At 64.4% G+C, this 17,846-nt stretch overlaps 1 protein-coding gene across 1 annotated transcript in view; it reads left to right on the top strand.

Annotated features, from left to right (window-relative positions):
• ARNT2 (aryl hydrocarbon receptor nuclear translocator 2) overlaps positions 1-10,189 on the top strand; it is an 85,452-nt gene extending 75,263 nt beyond the window's left edge. The window contains exons 16-22 of the mRNA XM_029952318.1: positions 1,089-1,161; positions 1,950-2,073; positions 4,454-4,553; positions 7,002-7,140; positions 7,694-7,859; positions 8,660-8,796; positions 9,982-10,189. Of these exons, the coding sequence (XP_029808178.1) occupies positions 1,089-1,161; positions 1,950-2,073; positions 4,454-4,553; positions 7,002-7,140; positions 7,694-7,859; positions 8,660-8,796; positions 9,982-10,080 (838 nt within the window). The 3' untranslated portion in view covers positions 10,081-10,189. The remainder of the gene's footprint in view (positions 1-1,088; positions 1,162-1,949; positions 2,074-4,453; positions 4,554-7,001; positions 7,141-7,693; positions 7,860-8,659; positions 8,797-9,981) is intronic.
• The last annotated feature ends 7,657 nt before the right edge of the window (positions 10,190-17,846 follow it).

Raw genomic sequence — 17,846 nt, 5'->3', positions numbered from 1 at the left:
CCCCCCCCCAGGCCGGAACTTTCTGCACAAGCCGCCGCGAGAAGCGTGTTTTTACCGGCTCCGCAGGTGAAGAATTGCACTCAAGTGTGCTCTCATTTGCACTGATTTTAAGGGTGAAAATGTTTTCCTCTGCCTGCCTACTATGTGAACATACACGTGTGTGTGTCACACATATGTTTGCGCTCCGATGGTCCGTGTGCTTCAGGTCGGCTCCGGGCAGGGGTGTGTGGAGTCAGGTCTGCGATCTGCTGGCCACTTTCCGCCTGTTGCTCCTGCCCTGGTTTCCGGCTCCGAGCCTGGGGCTCGCCGGCCCTGGAGAGTAACCCGGTTTCCATCTTCTGAAACGTGAAGCGGCCCTTTCCTGTGAGGAGCCTTTCGGTCCCGAACGGGGCCGCCTGGGGACCAGCGGAGCAGGGACCAGAGACGGCAGGGCAGGTCCTGGCTTGGAGGGGCCCCCCGGGGGCCCCCTCTGTGCTGCGCGTGAGGTCAAGGAACGCTGTGAGAGTCCAGCGGAGGGGCCAGAGGGGGGACGTGAGGTCACCTGCCCCCCCGTCCCCCCAGCTTGTAGGTGTTCACTCGCTGAAGCCGAGGGCTCCCAGGTCCGTCTGACCTTCACCTCAGCACTTTGATTAACGTGGTGTAAGATGAAATCTTAAACCGAATCGTATTTCCTGAGCGTTGGCCACCTAAGCGTGACACACAGGGCTTGGAGCCTCGATTCGGGGCGTTAAGATCATCATAAGGGGCGCCTGGCTGGCCCAGTTACTTAAGCATCTGACTTGTTTTTAGCTCAGGACATGATCTCATGGTTTGTAAGTTCGAGCCCCACGTGGGGCTCTGTGCTGACAGTGCGGAGCCTGCTTAGGATTCTCTCTCTCTCTCCCTCTCTCTCTCTCTGCCCCTTCCCCTGCTCGAGCTTTCTCAAAGTAGATAAACTTTAAAGAGTCGTAAAATAAAATAGGTAAAATCCGAAAGCCGCTTGGAGGCCCACTGGGTGTCGCCCACCGTCCTTTGGGCTGGCGGAGGAGGGTCCGGCTCAGGCGCGGCCGCCGCGGGTGCTCTCCGTGACCCTGTGACCCGTTCTGCAGGCAGCTCCAGCAGCAGCAGGCGGAGCTGGAGGTGCACCAGAGAGACGGGCTGTCCTCATACGACCTAGCACAGGTGAGCTTCTGGAAGGTTCTCTCCCAGTCGGAGTGGTCTCGGGGCCAAGGGGCAGGGGACCAAGTCAGACCCTTAGCTGGATGCCCTCAGCCGAGCAGGTGCTAGCGCTCTGTATGCCCTCCAAGCGCAGACGCAGGTCCCTGGGGTGTCTGTGACCCCCCCAGGGCTGGGCCGTGAAGGGCACGGGACGCGTGAAGACCAGGTGGCGGGCCCGGGGCTGCCCATCCAGGGGGCGTCGGGGGCGCACGGGCTGCAGGGGCCTCTGTGAGCCCGGGGACTGGCCCGCACACTCCCGCCGACAGAGGCAGCTTGGAGCTGTCAGCCCTCCCCTCCCCGCCGTCCGCTCTGCCTTGTGCGGGTCCCTCTGCTCCCCACACCTGTCCTGCCCCTGCACCGGGTCCCCCCTGTACCTGCCCTGCCTCCCCGCCTCCTCCCTCCCTCTCCCTTTCCTCCTGCTGCTGTAGAAGGCCTGGCAGTATAGAGAAACCACAAGGTACGTCCATGCTGGGCCTGCGCCTACGTTAAACTCTAAGTCCACGGGTCTGGTGTCTAGGGGAGGTTGATTATTGTCCTTCTGTAAGGGATCGGTGTGCCTCAGTTGCCCTGTCTGTGACCCCGGCTCACAGCGCACCCCACAGTTCGTGGCCCTTGTGTGCAGACAGGCCCCCCCCAATACAACTGTGCCCCCTGCATTGCCAGCAAGTCCGGAGGGAAGGGCCCCGACGAGGCCGGGCACGCGTGCTCTGTGTCTCACACGCAGGATGCGGTTGTGTCTTATGTGCAAACAGGTCCCCGTGCCCAGCCTCCCCGCCGGCGCTCATGAAGCGGGCAAGTCTGTGGAGAAGGCAGACGGCATCTTCTCCCAGGAAAGGGACCCCCGGTTTGCTGAGATGTTTGCAGGAATCAGCGCCTGTAAGTTCCCGCGTGCGAGGGGGTGGGGCGCGGCAGGAGGCCAGACGGAGCCCCTGGAACCCCGGACCTCCAGCCGTGCCTCCCGCTCACCTGCTGCCTGGGGCCCCGGCCCCCGCGCCTCCTAAATCCAGGGGTTTGGAGTGGATGCGCGCCTGCGTCCACCTCGCCCCTGGACAGAAGCCCCCTGTGCAGCTGCCCCCCCCCCGACAGATTCCCACTAAGACGAGACGGGCAGCCAGGAAATGTCTGTCGTTCCAAACTTCAGAGAAAGGATCCCATCTTCTGTGGTCAAGGACTTCCTGCAAGATTCAGTGCAGTGGGGACCCAGTGAAGGGACGGACCAGCCGACACACCCAGAGGGAGCGGGGGCGCTGGCCGCCAGGGGCCCACGGGTCCCGCGGAAGGCACTTCCCCAGCCGGGCCGCGACCCCTCGGCGCCAGGAGCCCCGGGAAGGCATCCTCGGGCGCGGACCGTCCTGCGGCTTCCGGAGACACTGCGCCCGTGGACTGAATCCAAGTCCCGAAGACAGGAAGCGACAGGGTGAAAAAGCAAGGGCGTGAAGGACAGTGCACACCGAGGGTCGGCGTGGAGGTCGTCCGGAGATCAGGCGATAAAACAGGACGAATAGAAACGGAATCGAGTCAGCTCAGCCGAGACCCAGGCGCGTTCTGGGCTGGGGCGCACGCGGAAGCTTCCCATGGGCACGCACTGGGCTTTTTTCTCCGGCGTTTATAGAGAAACCCGGCTTCCGGTGCGTTTAAAAATAGCCGCTCTTGAAAAGAGAAAAGGAGGAGGAAGGAAGTCTCACAAGAAACGACGCGGGTGTTTTTAGCAAATTGCAAGATACTCAGAAAAAACTGAACTGGAAAGAAAGAGTGACCGGCACGAGCGATAAAGCAAGTTGGTGCTGAGGGACTCCTGACCAGAAACTCCTGCAGGACCCGCTGCGGAGACCCGTGTGGCCCAGACGACGGCCGTGAACCGTTCAACCCGAGGGGTGGGGGCGTGGCGCCGCGGAGCCCTCCAGGGGCCGTGGCTGAGATGGTTCTGTTCTTTTTTTTTTTGAGCTTATTTATTTTAAGGGGGGGCAGCGGGGGGCAGGGAGGGGCAGGGAGAGAGGAAGACGGCGAGAATCCCAAGCAGGCTCCACGCTGTCAGCACCGAGCCCAGCGCACGGCTCCATCTCATGAACCGTGAGATCGTGACCTGAGCCAAAATCAGGAGTCAGATGCTCAACCGACTGAGCCGTCCGGGAGCCCCACTGAGATGCTCGTGCTCTACAGACGCGGGCTGGACCCCAAGGTGAAGGTGCCCGTGTCGTGAGCATCGGGACGCGGGACCTGCGAAGCCCAAGGAGGTAGAAACACAGGAAGCCGCTGACGGAGCCAGATCGCGGCAGGGGATGTCAGTGTGCGTTTCTTCATCTCCGTCGGGTCAAGTAGATCCCAGTCCCGAAGTGAGAAAGGACAGAAGATTGACCGCTAAGGTCGAGTCTTACACACCTGCGCGTGCCTGAGAGCGCCGAGGGGAAAACGCCGCTCTCGCGTACCCGAACCTCCGGAACCCCGAGTCCTGTGAACACGTCAGCGCACACTGAGTGGTCGGTCACGAGTCCCGGGGGCGGCACCTCTCTCCCGAAACCTTGCGCTCCGTCTCTCCCAGCCTGCGGACCGGGTCAGAAGCACGCAGGCGCGTCCAAGCCCCTGCCCTGCCCTGGGACTTTCCAGCGCGCCCTGTCGTCATGGCCAAGGAAACGGGCCCGAAGGCTGCCCAGGGCCTCGGTTTATCAGGACGTCACAGAGAAACTTGGCGCGTGGTCTGGGAAGCCCGCCCTCTCTGCCCCGAGCCCGGGAGCCTGAGTGTCCGTCACAGCTCATGCCCACCCGGGGGGGACCCCCCAGCTCTGCCAGCCCCCCAAGCCAGAGATGGGTACAGGCGGGGGTCCGTCCAGGCACAGATAATTGCCCCGGAACTAACTCTGACTTCCTTTACTCCAGAATTGTGTGGGTCTGGCATCGCTGTCGGGGGGGTGGGGGTTTCGAGATGGCAGGGAAGGAGCATCTCCGTCCCAGGTGCGAGGCCGCTCCCCTGACAGGCGGGGCAGAGCTGGGTCCATGCCCAGGGCCCCGAGCGCCTAGCCTGTCCTCCACGCCTCCACGGGGCTGGAGGATGCGGTGAAATGGAGTCCAAGAAGAACTTCCATTGGCTCTTTCCATCTTCCCGACCCTCCGGAAGGCGGCGGCCCAGTGCAGCCCTGATGGGCGGCCGGGGTGCATCCTGCAGCAGGACACCCCCCCACCTGTTCCCCAGCTGCCCCCCCCCCTTGTAGTCTGGAGGGCAGGAAGCCCTTGACCGTGACCCTTGCCCTGCTTTTCCTAGCGGAGAAGAAGATGATGAGCTCAGCGTCTGCGGCGGGAGCGCAGCAGATCTACCCCCAGGGAAGCCCGTTCCCCCCGGGACACTCGGGGAAGGCCTTCAGGTACGAGCTGGGAGGGCCCGGGGGCGGGACGCCCTGGCTCTCAGCTGGGCTCTGTGGGCGGTGAATTCCACGAACTCCGGTCAGTGGCTCCTGCCCTGCGGGCCCTGGGCCAGGCTGGTCCCGCGGCTCTGGTTCTGCCCTGGGAGCGCCCGCTGCGTGGCTGTCGCCTGCTGGGGAAGGAAGGCCAGAGACGGGCTGCCTTCAGGAGGGTGTGTGGGTCCTACGTGCACCCACCACGCAGCCCGCTCACCAGGGGCACTGGCCCCGGCCCAGGCACGCAGGAGCCCGCTGCAGCCCAGATCCGGCTCGCTTGGCCAGAGCCTGCACGGAGCGTCCGGGGCAGACAGGGCGGTGGGGCTGACCCCCCTGGGGAGAGGACCCCCACGAGCCTGCCCCCACAAAGGAGGAGAGGTTCATGCGGCCCTGGTCTACGGGCGGCCCTGGAAAAGCAGCAGGTGGCTTGGCAGCCATGTCTCAGGTTAGCGGGCCGGGGCCGGGGGTCCGCTGCGGCCAGCCCTTCGGCTGGGTGTCCCTGCATGCAGCCCACCCCGGGCTCCAGGCCACAGGCAGCAAGTTCCTGGTCTGGGGCAGCAGGACAAGACGGCGGCCCAGCAAGCCGCTCCTGAGCCTTGCTAGCTGCCGGCAGCCAGCCCCGGTGCAGCGCTGAAGGCCCCAGACTCCTCTCTCCTGTCGCCGAGTCACTGCTGCCCGTGCTCGGCACACAGAGGCCGGTCACGGGTCTGTCCAGGCTCTGCCCAGCCACCTGCTCACTGAGTCCTGGTGGCCCTTCCGCCAGCCCCTCTGCCTGCAGCAGGGGACGGGCCCGCCCCGGATCGCGCACCCAGGGCGGGCCTGGCCAACCCCCAAGCCTGACGCAGGGGTCAGCTTGTCACTCGATGAGGCCATGGGGCACCCTCCTTGGGGGCGGGCTGAGCAAAGCCGGGAGGCGGGAGAGGCTGGAGAGTCTGGAGTCTGGGGGAAACAGGAGGGGACCCGGAGGCCCTGCATTCCATGCTCGGGAGCTGGAGGGGAGAGACGTGACGACAGGGGGCTGGGAGGGAGCTGGGGGGCGGTGTCGGGGGAGAGTGGGGAGTCAGGCTGCAATGGTTCACAAGACAGATGGTCCAGCGGGAGCTGCTGGGCTGGGGTGAGGCTGTTGTCATAGAAACAGAAGTTGGAGGGCAGTTATGGAGGAGAGGCAGGCCTGTGACTGGCTGTGGGGGGGAGGGGTCAGAGGAGGATGCCAGCCCCCGTGCAGAGCCTGGCACCAGGAGGGCACCCACTCACTGCTCATCTGTGGAATGGATGGATGTGTGGATGGGGGAGGGAGGGAAGGATGCTCGTGAGGCAAGCCTGTGGAATCGGCTGGATTTCCTGTAAATCCAAGGGGCCCGCGCTGGTTTGAGGGGGAAGGGTGTGCGGTGAATGGCAGTCAGGGGCCGCCCTGAGCCCCAGCAGAGTGGCCTTGCCACACGTCCCTGTGTCCTTAGGCCGAGTCCCGCCGGGGTGCTGCCGGCCTTGGCCCCCGCCTTTGGGCACGGAGGCAGGCAGCTGTACCCCAGGGGCCCCGGGTCGTGGCCGCGGCCAGAGAGCCTGGTGGTCTCCAGCCCTCGCTGTCGGAAGAGGAACCAGAGGGCACAGAAGAAATACTACAGTACAGTTACAAATGGTGCCCCCACACTTCCGTCCTGGGCTGTAAACTGGGCTTCACCACCCCCGGGGGCCTCCCCGGCTTAGCCGTCCCCCTCCCCCGACTCCCTGGGGGGGCGGCACTCTGTGGCCGGGCCAGGAGGAAGGGCCTGAAGGCAGACAGGAGTCTCCCCACCTCCCTGTCTCTAATGAGCCTGTTGTAGAATCGCTGGAAAAGCTCCAGGAAGGGGCTGTCGCAGGCCTGGGGGCAAGGACAGTGTCAGAGGGGGAGCCCAGAGAGGCCTGGGGACATGCACCCCCCCCCACACACACAGCAGGTGCCTCATAAACACTGGCGGGACGTGAGGGGAAGGAGGGGTGAGGGGAGGCAAACCGTGCTGGGGGCGGGGCACTGGCAAGGCTTCCACTCACGAACCAGGGGACCCCGCGGCCTGTTTCCTGAATCCTTCAGCCCCGGAGGCGTCCCCGAGGGGCAAAGTAGCCAGAGCACCCAGCAGGGAGTCAACGCTGGGCCTGATTTTTATTCTAAGGAGCTTCTCCCTCAGAACGCCTGTTGGGAGCCAGAGACGCAGGGGTGCGGTGTGGGGTCTGGGCTGCGTGGAGCAGAGAGCGGGCCCTGCTGGGGACAAAGGCCGAGCACAGCAGTGATGGGCCCGGGGCCTCTGTCCAGTGATGCGCTGCCTGCAGAGACGGACGGACGGGCAGACAGGGCTACACACGGGATGGAACGGGAGGCGGCCCCGGGGGCCAGTGTGGTGGGGTGTGTCCCGGGGACTAAAGTGGTCTCGTCTCCCGTAGCTCTTCCGTGGTCCACGTGCCTGGCGTGAATGACATCCAGTCCTCCTCATCCACGGGCCAGAACATGTCCCAGATCTCCCGCCAGCTGAGCCAGAGTCAGGTGGCGTGGACGGGCAGCCGGCCGCCCTTCCCGGGACAGGTACGCCTCCGTGCGGGCGGTGCCCCCGGTGCCAAGCTGCCGGTGGCACGGGGCTCTGCTCTCCCTGGCTCGTGGCCGGAGACGGGGCTCACGGAGCACCGGCCACCCCGAGGCCCCCACCAGTGGTTCCCGTCCGCTCTCATCTGCCCGGCGGGGCAGCCACAGCCGGGACGCTCGGTCGGCCGGCCCCCCCGCCCCGCGCTGACCTCTGCCTGCCCAGCCCGCAGTGCGTGGGAACCGGCCCAGGGACACGCCCAGCGCCCTGGTGTCACAGGGAGGCGGGTGTCCCATGTGAGTGCCGCACCCAGGCCCCCGTAAGCAGGGCTGTAGGGCCCAGGTCACTGTGGGACTGGGGACAGGCTCACCCAGACCCGCCCCAGAGACACGGGCCCAAGTCCTGCAGTTCCTGGGCCCGCGCACATTGGCCAATGCCAGGCGTGTGCCCAGCTGGCCAGGAGGGCCATGGGGAGTCCCTGTTGGCCACCGGGGTGGCAGCGACCCGCCTGGGGCCTGCGGTGACACTGCCTTTCTCTCTGCTTTGTACCGATCGTAGCAAATCCCCTCCCAGTCCGGCAAGACGCAGTCATCTCCCTTTGGGATGGGCACGAGCCACACGTACCCCGCAGACCCCTCTTCCTACAGCCCGCTCTCCAGCCCGGCCACGTCCTCGCCCAGCGGGAACGCCTACTCCGGCCTCGCCAGCAGGACTCCGGGCTTCGGTAGGTGGGAGGCGAGGGCAGGCGTCCCTGGGGGACCGGAGGAAATGCGTTCCGAACGGCCTGAGTCCGGGGGACCGAGCCCCCAGCTCCAGAGCCCCGGGGCCAAGTCTGGAGGTTTCCAGGTGCCGCCTCCCCAGCTCTGTGGAGCCGGTGCTGTTCCTGAGAGGCTGGCGGTCTGGGTCTTGGGTTTGCAGGATGACGCTGGCGGTTCCAGGCCCTGGGACTCGCTGTTTTAGCCCTTGACGGCCCTTGGCAGCGGCTTTCGGGGGCCTCACGTCAAAAACACCGTACGCTTGTTTCAAATGACCAGGGGGCAGCTTTCGGGATGGCCAGTCAACAAGGACGCTGTGTGAACACGGGCTCTAGGAAGTTCTTTCTCTTCTCCGCATTCGATAGGCCCCCCTGGCCGCACAGGGTTAAGTGGCCGCTCTGAGCGCAGGTCCCGGGCCTTTGCTCTGCGTGTGGATTGAGTGGGCCAGGGCCCCACCTCACGACGGGAGGGTGGGAGGGGCCCTGCCCCACGGACAGGCCTCCCCTGGGAGGGGCCCTGCCCCACGGACAGGCCTCCCCTCCCCTGCCAAAGCCCCAGAGGGCACGGAGGGCTCCGGGCTGCGCCCACGCCGCCCCCTGCAGGTGCGCTGGGGGCGCCTGGCACCTCTGGCAGTGACTTGCTCCTGTGGGCAGGTGTGAGCCGGTGGGGGGGGGTCGGAGCGTGGCCTTGGGACGCGGGGGGCCCTCTGGGCTGCGGCGGGCGCGGCCCCGCGGAGCCTGACGGCGGCGTCCCTCACGGGCTCTTGCAGCTGAGAGCGGACAGAGCGGCGGGCAGTTCCAGGGACGGCCGTCGGAAGTCTGGTCCCAGTGGCAGGGCCCGCACCACGGGCAGCAGAGCGGGGAGCAGCACCCGCACCAGCAGCCCGGCCAGACTGAAGTGTTCCAGGTAAATCAAGCGAGCACCGCCTTGTCCTAGGTACCGGCGCCTTCTCTCTGCTTCCTTTCCCCTTGCCCCTGCCACAGCCTGCTCTGCGCAGGCTGGTTCTGGCCCAGCCCCCGGGGGGGGGGGGGTCGGGGGGTCGGGGGCCAGGAGCCCGGGCCTCCCGCTTCCGAGACGCTCCCGGCCACGCCTCGGCCACAGCCCCAGGCACAGGCTCCCCCGGGGTGGGGGGGAGGCTCCAGATGGAGGCATGAGCCCACGGACCCCCGCAGCCGCGTGCTCGGCCCGCCCCACGGGGCCCACGTGAGGGAGGAGCACCGAGACCCCTTCCGTTGTGCCCGCGGCACCGGGTCTGCCCTGCAGAGCGTGGGCACGCAGCATGTGGGGGGCGTTGAGCCCCACCCCCGGCCGGTGACCCCCTTCCCAAGGGCCCTCTCTCCTCGTCCCAAGTGCCTTTCCTGCCTGGCCGAGCAGCGCCTTCCCAGACAAAGGTCTAGAGCCCAGAGGTCCCCTGGGTCTCCAGAGGGACAGCACTGTGACCTCCTTCCTCCGTCCTGACGCCTCACAACAGCCATGTGATGCAGAATTCCCCAGCCTGGGTTTTCATGGTCACGGGGCTGAAAACAGTCCTTGGTCAAGTAAACGTGTGACACACTGGTTAAGCAGTTACTCAGTTTCTTGACCGCAGGACTTATCAGAGCCTTTTATTATATTAACAAACTGAGGATATTGAGGAGTAGACAGAGTATGCCTGGTTCTCCCTGACTCCAGAGTTCTTTCCTCCCAGAGTGCCTCACGGGCCAAGAATCTGACAGAACGCACTTTGGGAAATTTTCCACAGGGGATCGAAATATTGGCCATGCCCATTGTCTGGATGGGCACTCTGAGGCCGGCAGAGCCTGAAGGGGTTGTTAAAACTGAAGCCCAAGGGTGCGGGCGCCCTCAGAGTACCCCCGGCGTTGCCTGGCGCCCCGATAGGCCCTCCCACCCGTGGGCTCTTGTGGCCCCACACCCTGGCTTGACGGAAACGCAGGCTGTGTCCCGAGGCCCCGGCTGCCCGCATGGCCCTCCAGGGCCGATGGGCTCCTGCGGGTGGACCTCCGAGGCCCCTGGGAGCCGCGGGCGGGGGGTGAGCGGCGGGTGCCGGGAGGGTGGGCTGACTGCCCGAGGCTCTCTCTCCTCCGCCCGCAGGACATGCTGCCCATGCCCGGAGACCCGACCCAGGGGACCGGCAACTACAACATCGAGGACTTCGCGGACCTGGGCATGTTCCCGCCCTTCTCCGAGTAGCGGAGGCGGCGCGGCGCCACCCTCTGGGCGGGGCCCACCCGCGCCCTGCTCGCCCCGCCCACCCCGCCCCGCCCCCCAGCAGGAAGCATCTCAGCCCCGCCTCCTCCCCCTGCAGCGCCTCTCAGCCCCGCCCCCAGTCCGGGGCGGACGGGGGGGGGGGGGGGGGGGGGGGGGGGGGGCCGCGGGAGACGTTGGGGACGGTTGTATTTATTGTATTTTATCTGTGTGCGTGGGAGGTGAGCCCCCTGGGCCCCGGAGCCTGGCTGTAAATAACCCCATAGTAGACAGTTCTCACCTGTACAGAGTTCCCCCACAGTCCGGAGTGAGCCCCGGGCCTGGCCGGCACGCAGGAATCCGGCTTCCTCCTGCCTTGACTCCTGTGGGTGGGCGGGGCTGGGGTGCGGGAAGGGGGCCAGCACGACACTCGGCCGTGTTCTCCGTGTCCGTCCGTGGGGCCTGCCTGCCCTGTGCGGTGTGACCAGACCCCTGTCCCCGTGGGGGGTGCTGTGCCCCGTGCGTGTCGTGGGGCCAGAACCCAGGCTGCGTGCTGGGCAGGGGCCCCGACCGGAGCCGGTGTGGCCCAGGGCCCCGGAGCCCAGCTGTGAGGTTGACCCGCTCTCTGGTGCAGAGCCCAGCCTCTTCCGGTGAGCCCCTGAGGACCTTGCTTCCTTGGTGAGACCCCGCCAGTGCCTCGGGGTGAAGAGCCCCTGGCCCTTGTGTGAGGAGCCAGCGGGGAGCCGGGTGCCCAGCCCCCTCCTCCTGCGCCGGCAGAAGCCCCGCACCGGCCCTGAGCCTTCCCTCCCCGGCCAGCTGGGGAGCAGTGGGGTCTGGGGGGATGGAGGGCAGGTCTGTGAGGCAGGAGGCACCCTTTTGGGGGCCCTGAATCCCTCAGGTGGTCTCAGGACAGGAAGAAGAGCTGACTGCTAGAAGCTTCTGCTGGCCGACTGAGCCCAGGCCCCTGGCTGGCTGTGTTTCCCTGTGTTAGCTGACCTCAACCCCCACGTCCTGCGCACACAGTCAGACTCTCCGACTCTCGTGTCCTTTTCCGACAGCCACACTTCCGTCCGCCCCCCATCCCCTGGGCTCACCGACTCCCACCCTGCTGGGCAGGCGGAGGGCTCACCCCCAGGAAGGCCCTGTGTTCCTCCCGGGGACCCCCGGGGCCCTCCCCTGGGATTCGGGAAGCCAGGCCGAGGGGGGTGGGCTCCAAGCTGCCAGAGGGCAGACTGAGCGCAGCGTGGGTGTTGGTGCTGCGACCCGCCTGGTGGTCGCCAGGGGCCCGCGAGGCCGTCTGGCTTGGAGGCTCCGCCTGGAACTGCCTCTGGCCAGCGGGCGGCCCTGTGTGACCCTGGTCCCCGGACCCTGGGTTCACACCCGCTTAGCAGCTCCTAGCTCGGCTTTAACCTTCTGTGTGTAGCGGTGATTGGTGACTGAGGACTGAGGTGACACGCTGGTGACACGCTGGGGTCACCTTACCCTCGAGCGCCTCCAGCTCCCTGACGGTCCAGGACCCGGGTGCCGGCCTGGGGCGGGGGGCGGGGGGAGGCTTCCCAGTGCTCCCCCTGCCCGGGGCCCCTCTGCCTCCGAAGCCGCTACCCCGAGCAGCGTGTGTGACGTTTTCTAAGAAAGGCACAAGGGCTTTGGGCTCCAAGAACAGTTTCTCTGTGATGACAATACTATTTGTGGCCTGGAGCCTGTGAGTTTGGAAGTTTGGGGGATTTCGTGTTTGCTCCGTTTTCCGGAAGGAACTCGGGGATTCTCTGAGCTGAGCACGTCGGGGGGCACGCCAGCTGTGACCTGGGCCGCGCTGGCCCCGGAGGGGTCGCGGACGAGGCCGCGCAGCCTCAGCCCAGCGGTTCCGTCCACCTCTGTCACCACACGCGGGCCTGGGGTGCGGACGCAGGCGGGGGCGGGAGGTGCCTGAAGGCTGGCCTCCTGAGGAATGTCGTGACCCCTCCCGCGGGGTCCTGGGGGCGCCACGGGGAGCCTGACTGCAGCCCGACGGGCTGGCCTGGGCCCTGCGGCTTCTCTGTTCCATGACCCGCTCTCTGGTTGTGATTCTTGGAAGCCGCCATGTGGCCAGTGAGTCTGGAGGCAGAGGCCGCGCTGAGCCCGCGGGCCTGACAGGGTCCCACCGTCCCTGTTGGGAACAGGGCCGCCCAGCCAGCAGGGCACCGTGCGGGTCAGCCAGGCCCCTCTCCCGCTGCAGACCCCACTGGGCTGGGCATCTGCTGTGACTCGCTCTGCCGCTCCTTCCTCCGGTCCTCTGTGAGACGGCCCGGGCTCTGCTGGGGCCGAGCGGGGGCCTTGCACGGAGCGGGCCGGGCCGGGGCATCCTACGCCTCGAGGGAGGACACCAAGCAGCCCCGACGAGGCTGGTCCAGGACCTCGCAGGGCTGGAGACTGGCCGCGGCCAGGGAGGTTCTAGCGCAGCCTACCTGCGTGTCACTCCTGAGTTTTGCTTTTAGCTGCGGTGCCGGGAGTGACAGCCATCTCAAACAGCCACGCTTCTCCCCTGCTTTCCCACATTAGATCAGCCCCCCTGCTGTCTCACGGATACTGAATACTGCGCAGAGTTGGGGGGCAGTCCTCATAGTTGGAACCTGCGTCAGGAAGTTCACAGCCGGTAAAGAGACCGTGTGTCCCCAGCTCAGCCACACGTGACAGTGATTTGGGACGGGGCGGGCCCCAGGGAAGGAGTGTGGCCTCCGCCTGCGTCAGCACTTGGGAGCAGGGACCGTGACAGCCACTCCCCTGCCCGCCGGCTCCCTGGCAGTCGTGAGCCGACCGTGAGCAGGACCAAGCCTGTTCCCTAGTGAGAGTTCCCGCGGCGACAGCCCAGCAGAGTCAGAACCAGAGTCTGGTCAGCACTGGCCCAGGGGTCCGTCCTCTGCCACGTCCTCGCCTCGTGAGCCCCCGGCTGCCCCCCCTTCCCTGACGACGTGGGGGGCGCACACCGCGGGGCGGGCACCGGCCACTTCTAGAGTCCCGGGTGGGTCTGGTGGCCGAAGCCCGTGGGGACGCCGGGCTCGGGCTCCTCCAACGGGCGTCCGTCGTTTCTCCTGTAGCCTTTCCGTGTGGGTGTGCACTGTGCTGTGTACTTCTTGAATGTCCTCTGTGACTAACGGTCATCGAGTTGGTGGTGTGTACGTGTAACTAATGTAACTGCCTTTTAAAATTTCATTACAATAAAAGTGACTTTGCTCTGAACGGTGAACGGCGCGGCCACCTTTGTGATCCAGCAGTTCGGGGACCTACCCGGGGACTCTGGGCCATGCCTGGTGTCAGCCTCTTCCGAAGGGCTGCGTTCGGGTCTCGGACAAAGGGCCCGAGAGAGAGAGAGAGAGAGAGAGACCCTTCGTGGGGTCTTAGCTTCGTAGGAGAGGAAGGGAGACTAAGTGCCCTTCTCGCCCATTAGACGGGGCTTTCTAGAAGACTGTCTGCAAATGCTGTTTGTTCATCACGACGACTCTGTGCCGTGTGACCGTCACGTCCTGTTTATAGATCAGGAAACTGGCCTCGGGCGCAGACGCGAGCACCTGAGAGCCGGCGGGGGGGGAGGCCCCGCTCCTAACCCGCACACGGGGTCCCCCTCACACACGCATCGTGTCTTTTCAGTGTTCCCCCAAACCTTAGTATTTTGACATCGCAAGCCTCTGGTGAGTACTTGGTGGGCTGATACTCCTCTGTTGAGAGACGACTGTGTGGAGTCGAGCAAACTCGCCGCCTGAGGTCCGTTAACCTCTCCCATCAGGCATCCGGAGTCCTTTTTTTTACAACTTGAGGAGCTGTTGTCGATACAGAATAAAATGCGTGTGTGTAAAGCATACGAGTGAGAAAATGCAGTGCGTGGATTTCTTAGATTTCACACCTAAAACACGGTCTTTAAAAGAATGAAATTATAAATGGGACTTCATAAAAAATCCAAGGCCCTGGCTTTTCAAGGACCCTGTCGGAGCGGGATGAGCCTCGGGGAGAAAACACCTGCAGACCACGCTCTGACAGGGTTTGTAGCCGAAACACACCAGGAGCCCCTGCAGCTCACTAAACAGGTCGGTACACGACCGACAGTAAATGTGAACAGACTCGTCCCCAAAGATACACAGTGGGAAATAAACACACGAAGAAACGGCGAGGGTCACTAGTCACCCGGGAGATGCCGTTCGAAGTCCACGAGCCATTAGAACGGTTAGGACAGACGACGGCCACAGGCGGCCGAGCGCCAGCCCTCCGCACCGTGGTTGGCCGTTTCTTACAAAGTCAGGTGCACACGCACCGCATGACCCGGTCTTTCCGCATCTAGGTGCTTCCTTTGCCCGGGGGAAATGAGAACACGCTTCCGCACGGAGACTTCCGCGGGAATATTCGTGGGGGAGGTTTGTGTGCTGGGCTCCAGTGTCCCTCGGGGTCAGGGCGCCCACACAACAGCCTGTTGTGCGAGGAAGGGCAGAGGCGGAGAAACCTCACGCGGAATGAAGGCAGCCGGTGCAAAGGTACCGCGACTGCACTTCTATGAAATTCTGGGAGCTGCCTCAAGGGGCCGGAAGCCGGCCAGCAGCTCTGGGGCTGGGGGCGGGGCTGGGGGCGGGGCTGGGGAGTCAGAGAGGAGGTGACTGGAGGCTCTAGATCGCACTGGGGGTCACAAAGGTATACGCAGATCACAAGACCTTCCTGTTCCCTGAGGTGGGGGCTTTGCGTTTCATTGTATATAAACTGTCTAAATTAAGTTGGTATAAAAATAATCGCAGGAGAGTTTTCTGTGTAATCTGACAAGGTGACCCCAGCTCTCCTAAAGAAAAAGAAATAACAGCCAATAAATGTCATTGAGTTGGACCTTGAGGAGGAGGAGGAGGAAGGAGGCGGGAAACAGAGCCCCCACCTTCCCCGCACCTGGAAGTCCCATGATGGGAGGTGTGGCTCTGCCAAGGCTCCGGAACACCCCATCAGTGAGACGCAGGGGAGAACCTAGAAAGACACACGTCCAGAAGGGGGTTGTGGTTTGGGAGAGTCACGGGCCGGGCCCCCGGGGAGCTGGTAGGAGGGCCCACAGGAGCGAAGAGACTCTGTCCTTGTCTGCACGATACACAGAACACAGGTGGCAGAGAACAAATCCCACGGAGATGAAAACGCCTGAACGGTGACAGGCGGTGCATGCAGGGGCGACCGGGGGCTCGGCCGCTGGGCGCCGACTTCGGCTCAGGTCACATCTCACCGTTTGTGCGTTCGAGCCCCGCGTCGGGCTCTGTGCTGGCTGGTTGGAGCCTGCTTGGGAATCTCTCTCTCCCTCCCTCTCTCTCTCTCTGTCCCTCCACCACTCACACTTTCTCTGTCTCTCTCAAAATGAATAAATAGAATTTAAAAAAGGAATATGTGAAGGATTTATTAAAATGGATAAACACAGCTCAGCAAGCGTATGAGCAAAGGGTCTGAACTGCCGATTCATAAAGCTCAGAAGGCAGGAAATACATCGGGAAGGGGAGCCCCCCTGGTCATTAAGGGAAACACAAGATTCAAACAAGATCATCACGTCCTCAGATTTACTAAGTCTGATCAACACGGTCGTTACCGGGGATGCGGGGAGACTGGCCTTCCCTTGTTGACGGGACACGGGGCGCTGGCTCGGGAGAGCGTGGGGCACGACCTCTGCAGGTCGGGGATGCGGAGACCTCTGACCCGGGCCCAGCCCCACGGCCGTCCTAGGAAGCCTCCGGCAGCCGCGCAAGGGGCCAGGGGGACGGAGATCCGAGGCGCCGTGCGGGCCGGCGGAGGGCGGGGGCCACACGGAGGAGCGCGCTCCGGCCGCAGCGAGGTCCTGTTGCAGATGCGGCCGGAATTCGCATTTTTATAACACGGGGCCGTCACATGTCTTACACAGGAATAGAGTTGTTTAAAGAGTCTCACGGCCGGACTGAAGGATTCAACTCCAGGTGGAGGGGCGAGGGGAGGAGGGGCTGTGTGGTTTGCAGGGTTGAGCTCAACACCGACGGAGAAAAGAGAGGCGGTGGGTCAAAAATAAAGGGAAAGCCGTGTCTGGAGAAGGAGGAACAGACGTTACACAGCCGCCGCGCAGCCGGAGGCCGTCTCTCAGGTCTGTCTTGTCACGGGAACGCCTAATAATCCAGACAAGTCAGCCGTGAAAACAGCTCCTGAGTAGTCAGGAATGAGAGGCGTTTCCCACCCCCAGCTGGATCCCAGCCAAAGCGCAAAAGAACACTTTCACCCATCACAGGTACAAAGGCACAGGAAAGAATTTTCTGATGCGTTTTTGGCAGAAATTTACATTTTTACAACTTACGGTGATTGATAATGTCTCTTAATTTTTTTACAATTATTTTTGAGACAGAGATAGAGCAGGGGAGGAGCAGAGAGAGAGGGAGACAGAATCCGAAGCAGCTCCAGGCTCTGAGCCGTCAGCACAGATCCTGACAAGGGACTCGAACCCACAGACCAGGAGATCATGACCTGAGCCCATCAGACACTTGAGCAGCGGAGCCCCCAGGTGCCCCGAGTGAGACTTTTTTTTTGTTTTTAAAGAGTGTATCTTCTTTTTTTTTAATTTTTATGCTTTTTATTTATTTTTGAGAGACAGAAAGAGACAGTGATCAGGGGAGAGTCAGAGAGAGGGAGACACAGAATCTTAAACAGGCTCCAAGCTCCAAGCTGTCAGCACAGAGCGTGATGCAGGGCTCGAACCCATGAACCGTGAGATCATGACCTGAGCTGAAGTCAGACGCTTAACCGACTGAGCCCCCAGGCGAGTGAGCCATTTAATCGGAAGCAAGCCCACCTCGGAGCCCGCTGTCTCCACTCTCGGCGCCTTCCCAGTGAAACAAGAGCCTTGAAGCGCAGGCTCCGTGGGGACGCAGGCGGCGCAGGATTTCGCAGCGGGACAGAAACGGGGGCCGAGGCGGGCCACGGGGAGAGGAGAGGCAGGCCATCGGGGACCCCTCTCCCCGGAGTGTCACCCAGCCTCACCCCGAGGCGGACGGATATGCAAGAGCACCACTTCCGGCCTGGCCGCCGTGAGCCTGTTTCCCACAAACGCTCTCAGCGAGTTCTCAGCAAACATCTTGGAGACCAGAGCCGCCCGCGAGGCAGGGGCCGGGCTGCCGGGGAGAGAGCAGCCGCCAGCTGAGACTTCCAGAACGTGCGGGGGGTGCAGGCAGCGGCCCCTACCCCACACCCGCGCGGGCGGGAGGAGCCGACAGGAGCTGAGCCGCGTCGGGGCTGTGACTCCGGGACCGAGCCCGCGGTGCCCGCACGGGGCGCCCCAGGAGGGGGCCTGCCCGCTGGGGTCCTGGCCTGTGGGCTCCGCTCTCGGAGGAAGCCCTAATGGCCCCTGCCCTCCGCGCCCAAGCCCGTCGAAGTCCCTAGTAGGCCGGACGCCAGCTTCCGACGCCGGAAATCAGCCCAACTCCTGATCTTCCGGGGTCACGCCCTCAAAAAGCAGGTCAAAGGTCAGCCGCAGACGAAGGGCTGGTAAGTAGCCACTGGCCCGGCTCGTGGTGGCATCTCCCCAGCCGCTCCGACGGCACCAGCCGCGGCCACTCGTTCGTGTGGGGACCCTCCTCACGCCACGTGCCGCCGGGTCTACACTGGGGCCGGGGCTGAGCGGGAGCTGGGGTGCAGACACCCGCCTGTGGCCAGGGAGGCCGTGGGGACGGGGGGCTGAGCTCCGGGGGGGCCGTGGGGACAGGGGGCTGAGCCCCGGGGGGGCCGTTGGGGCCGGGGGGCTGAGCTCCGGGGGGGCCGTGGGGACAGGGGGC

This window comes from Suricata suricatta, chromosome 9 (assembly GCF_006229205.1).
Source record: "Suricata suricatta isolate VVHF042 chromosome 9, meerkat_22Aug2017_6uvM2_HiC, whole genome shotgun sequence".
NCBI classification, from domain to species: domain Eukaryota; kingdom Metazoa; phylum Chordata; class Mammalia; order Carnivora; family Herpestidae; genus Suricata; species Suricata suricatta.
Note: the sequence above shows the minus strand (reverse complement) of the source record. Positions and strands in the feature narration are given on the sequence as shown.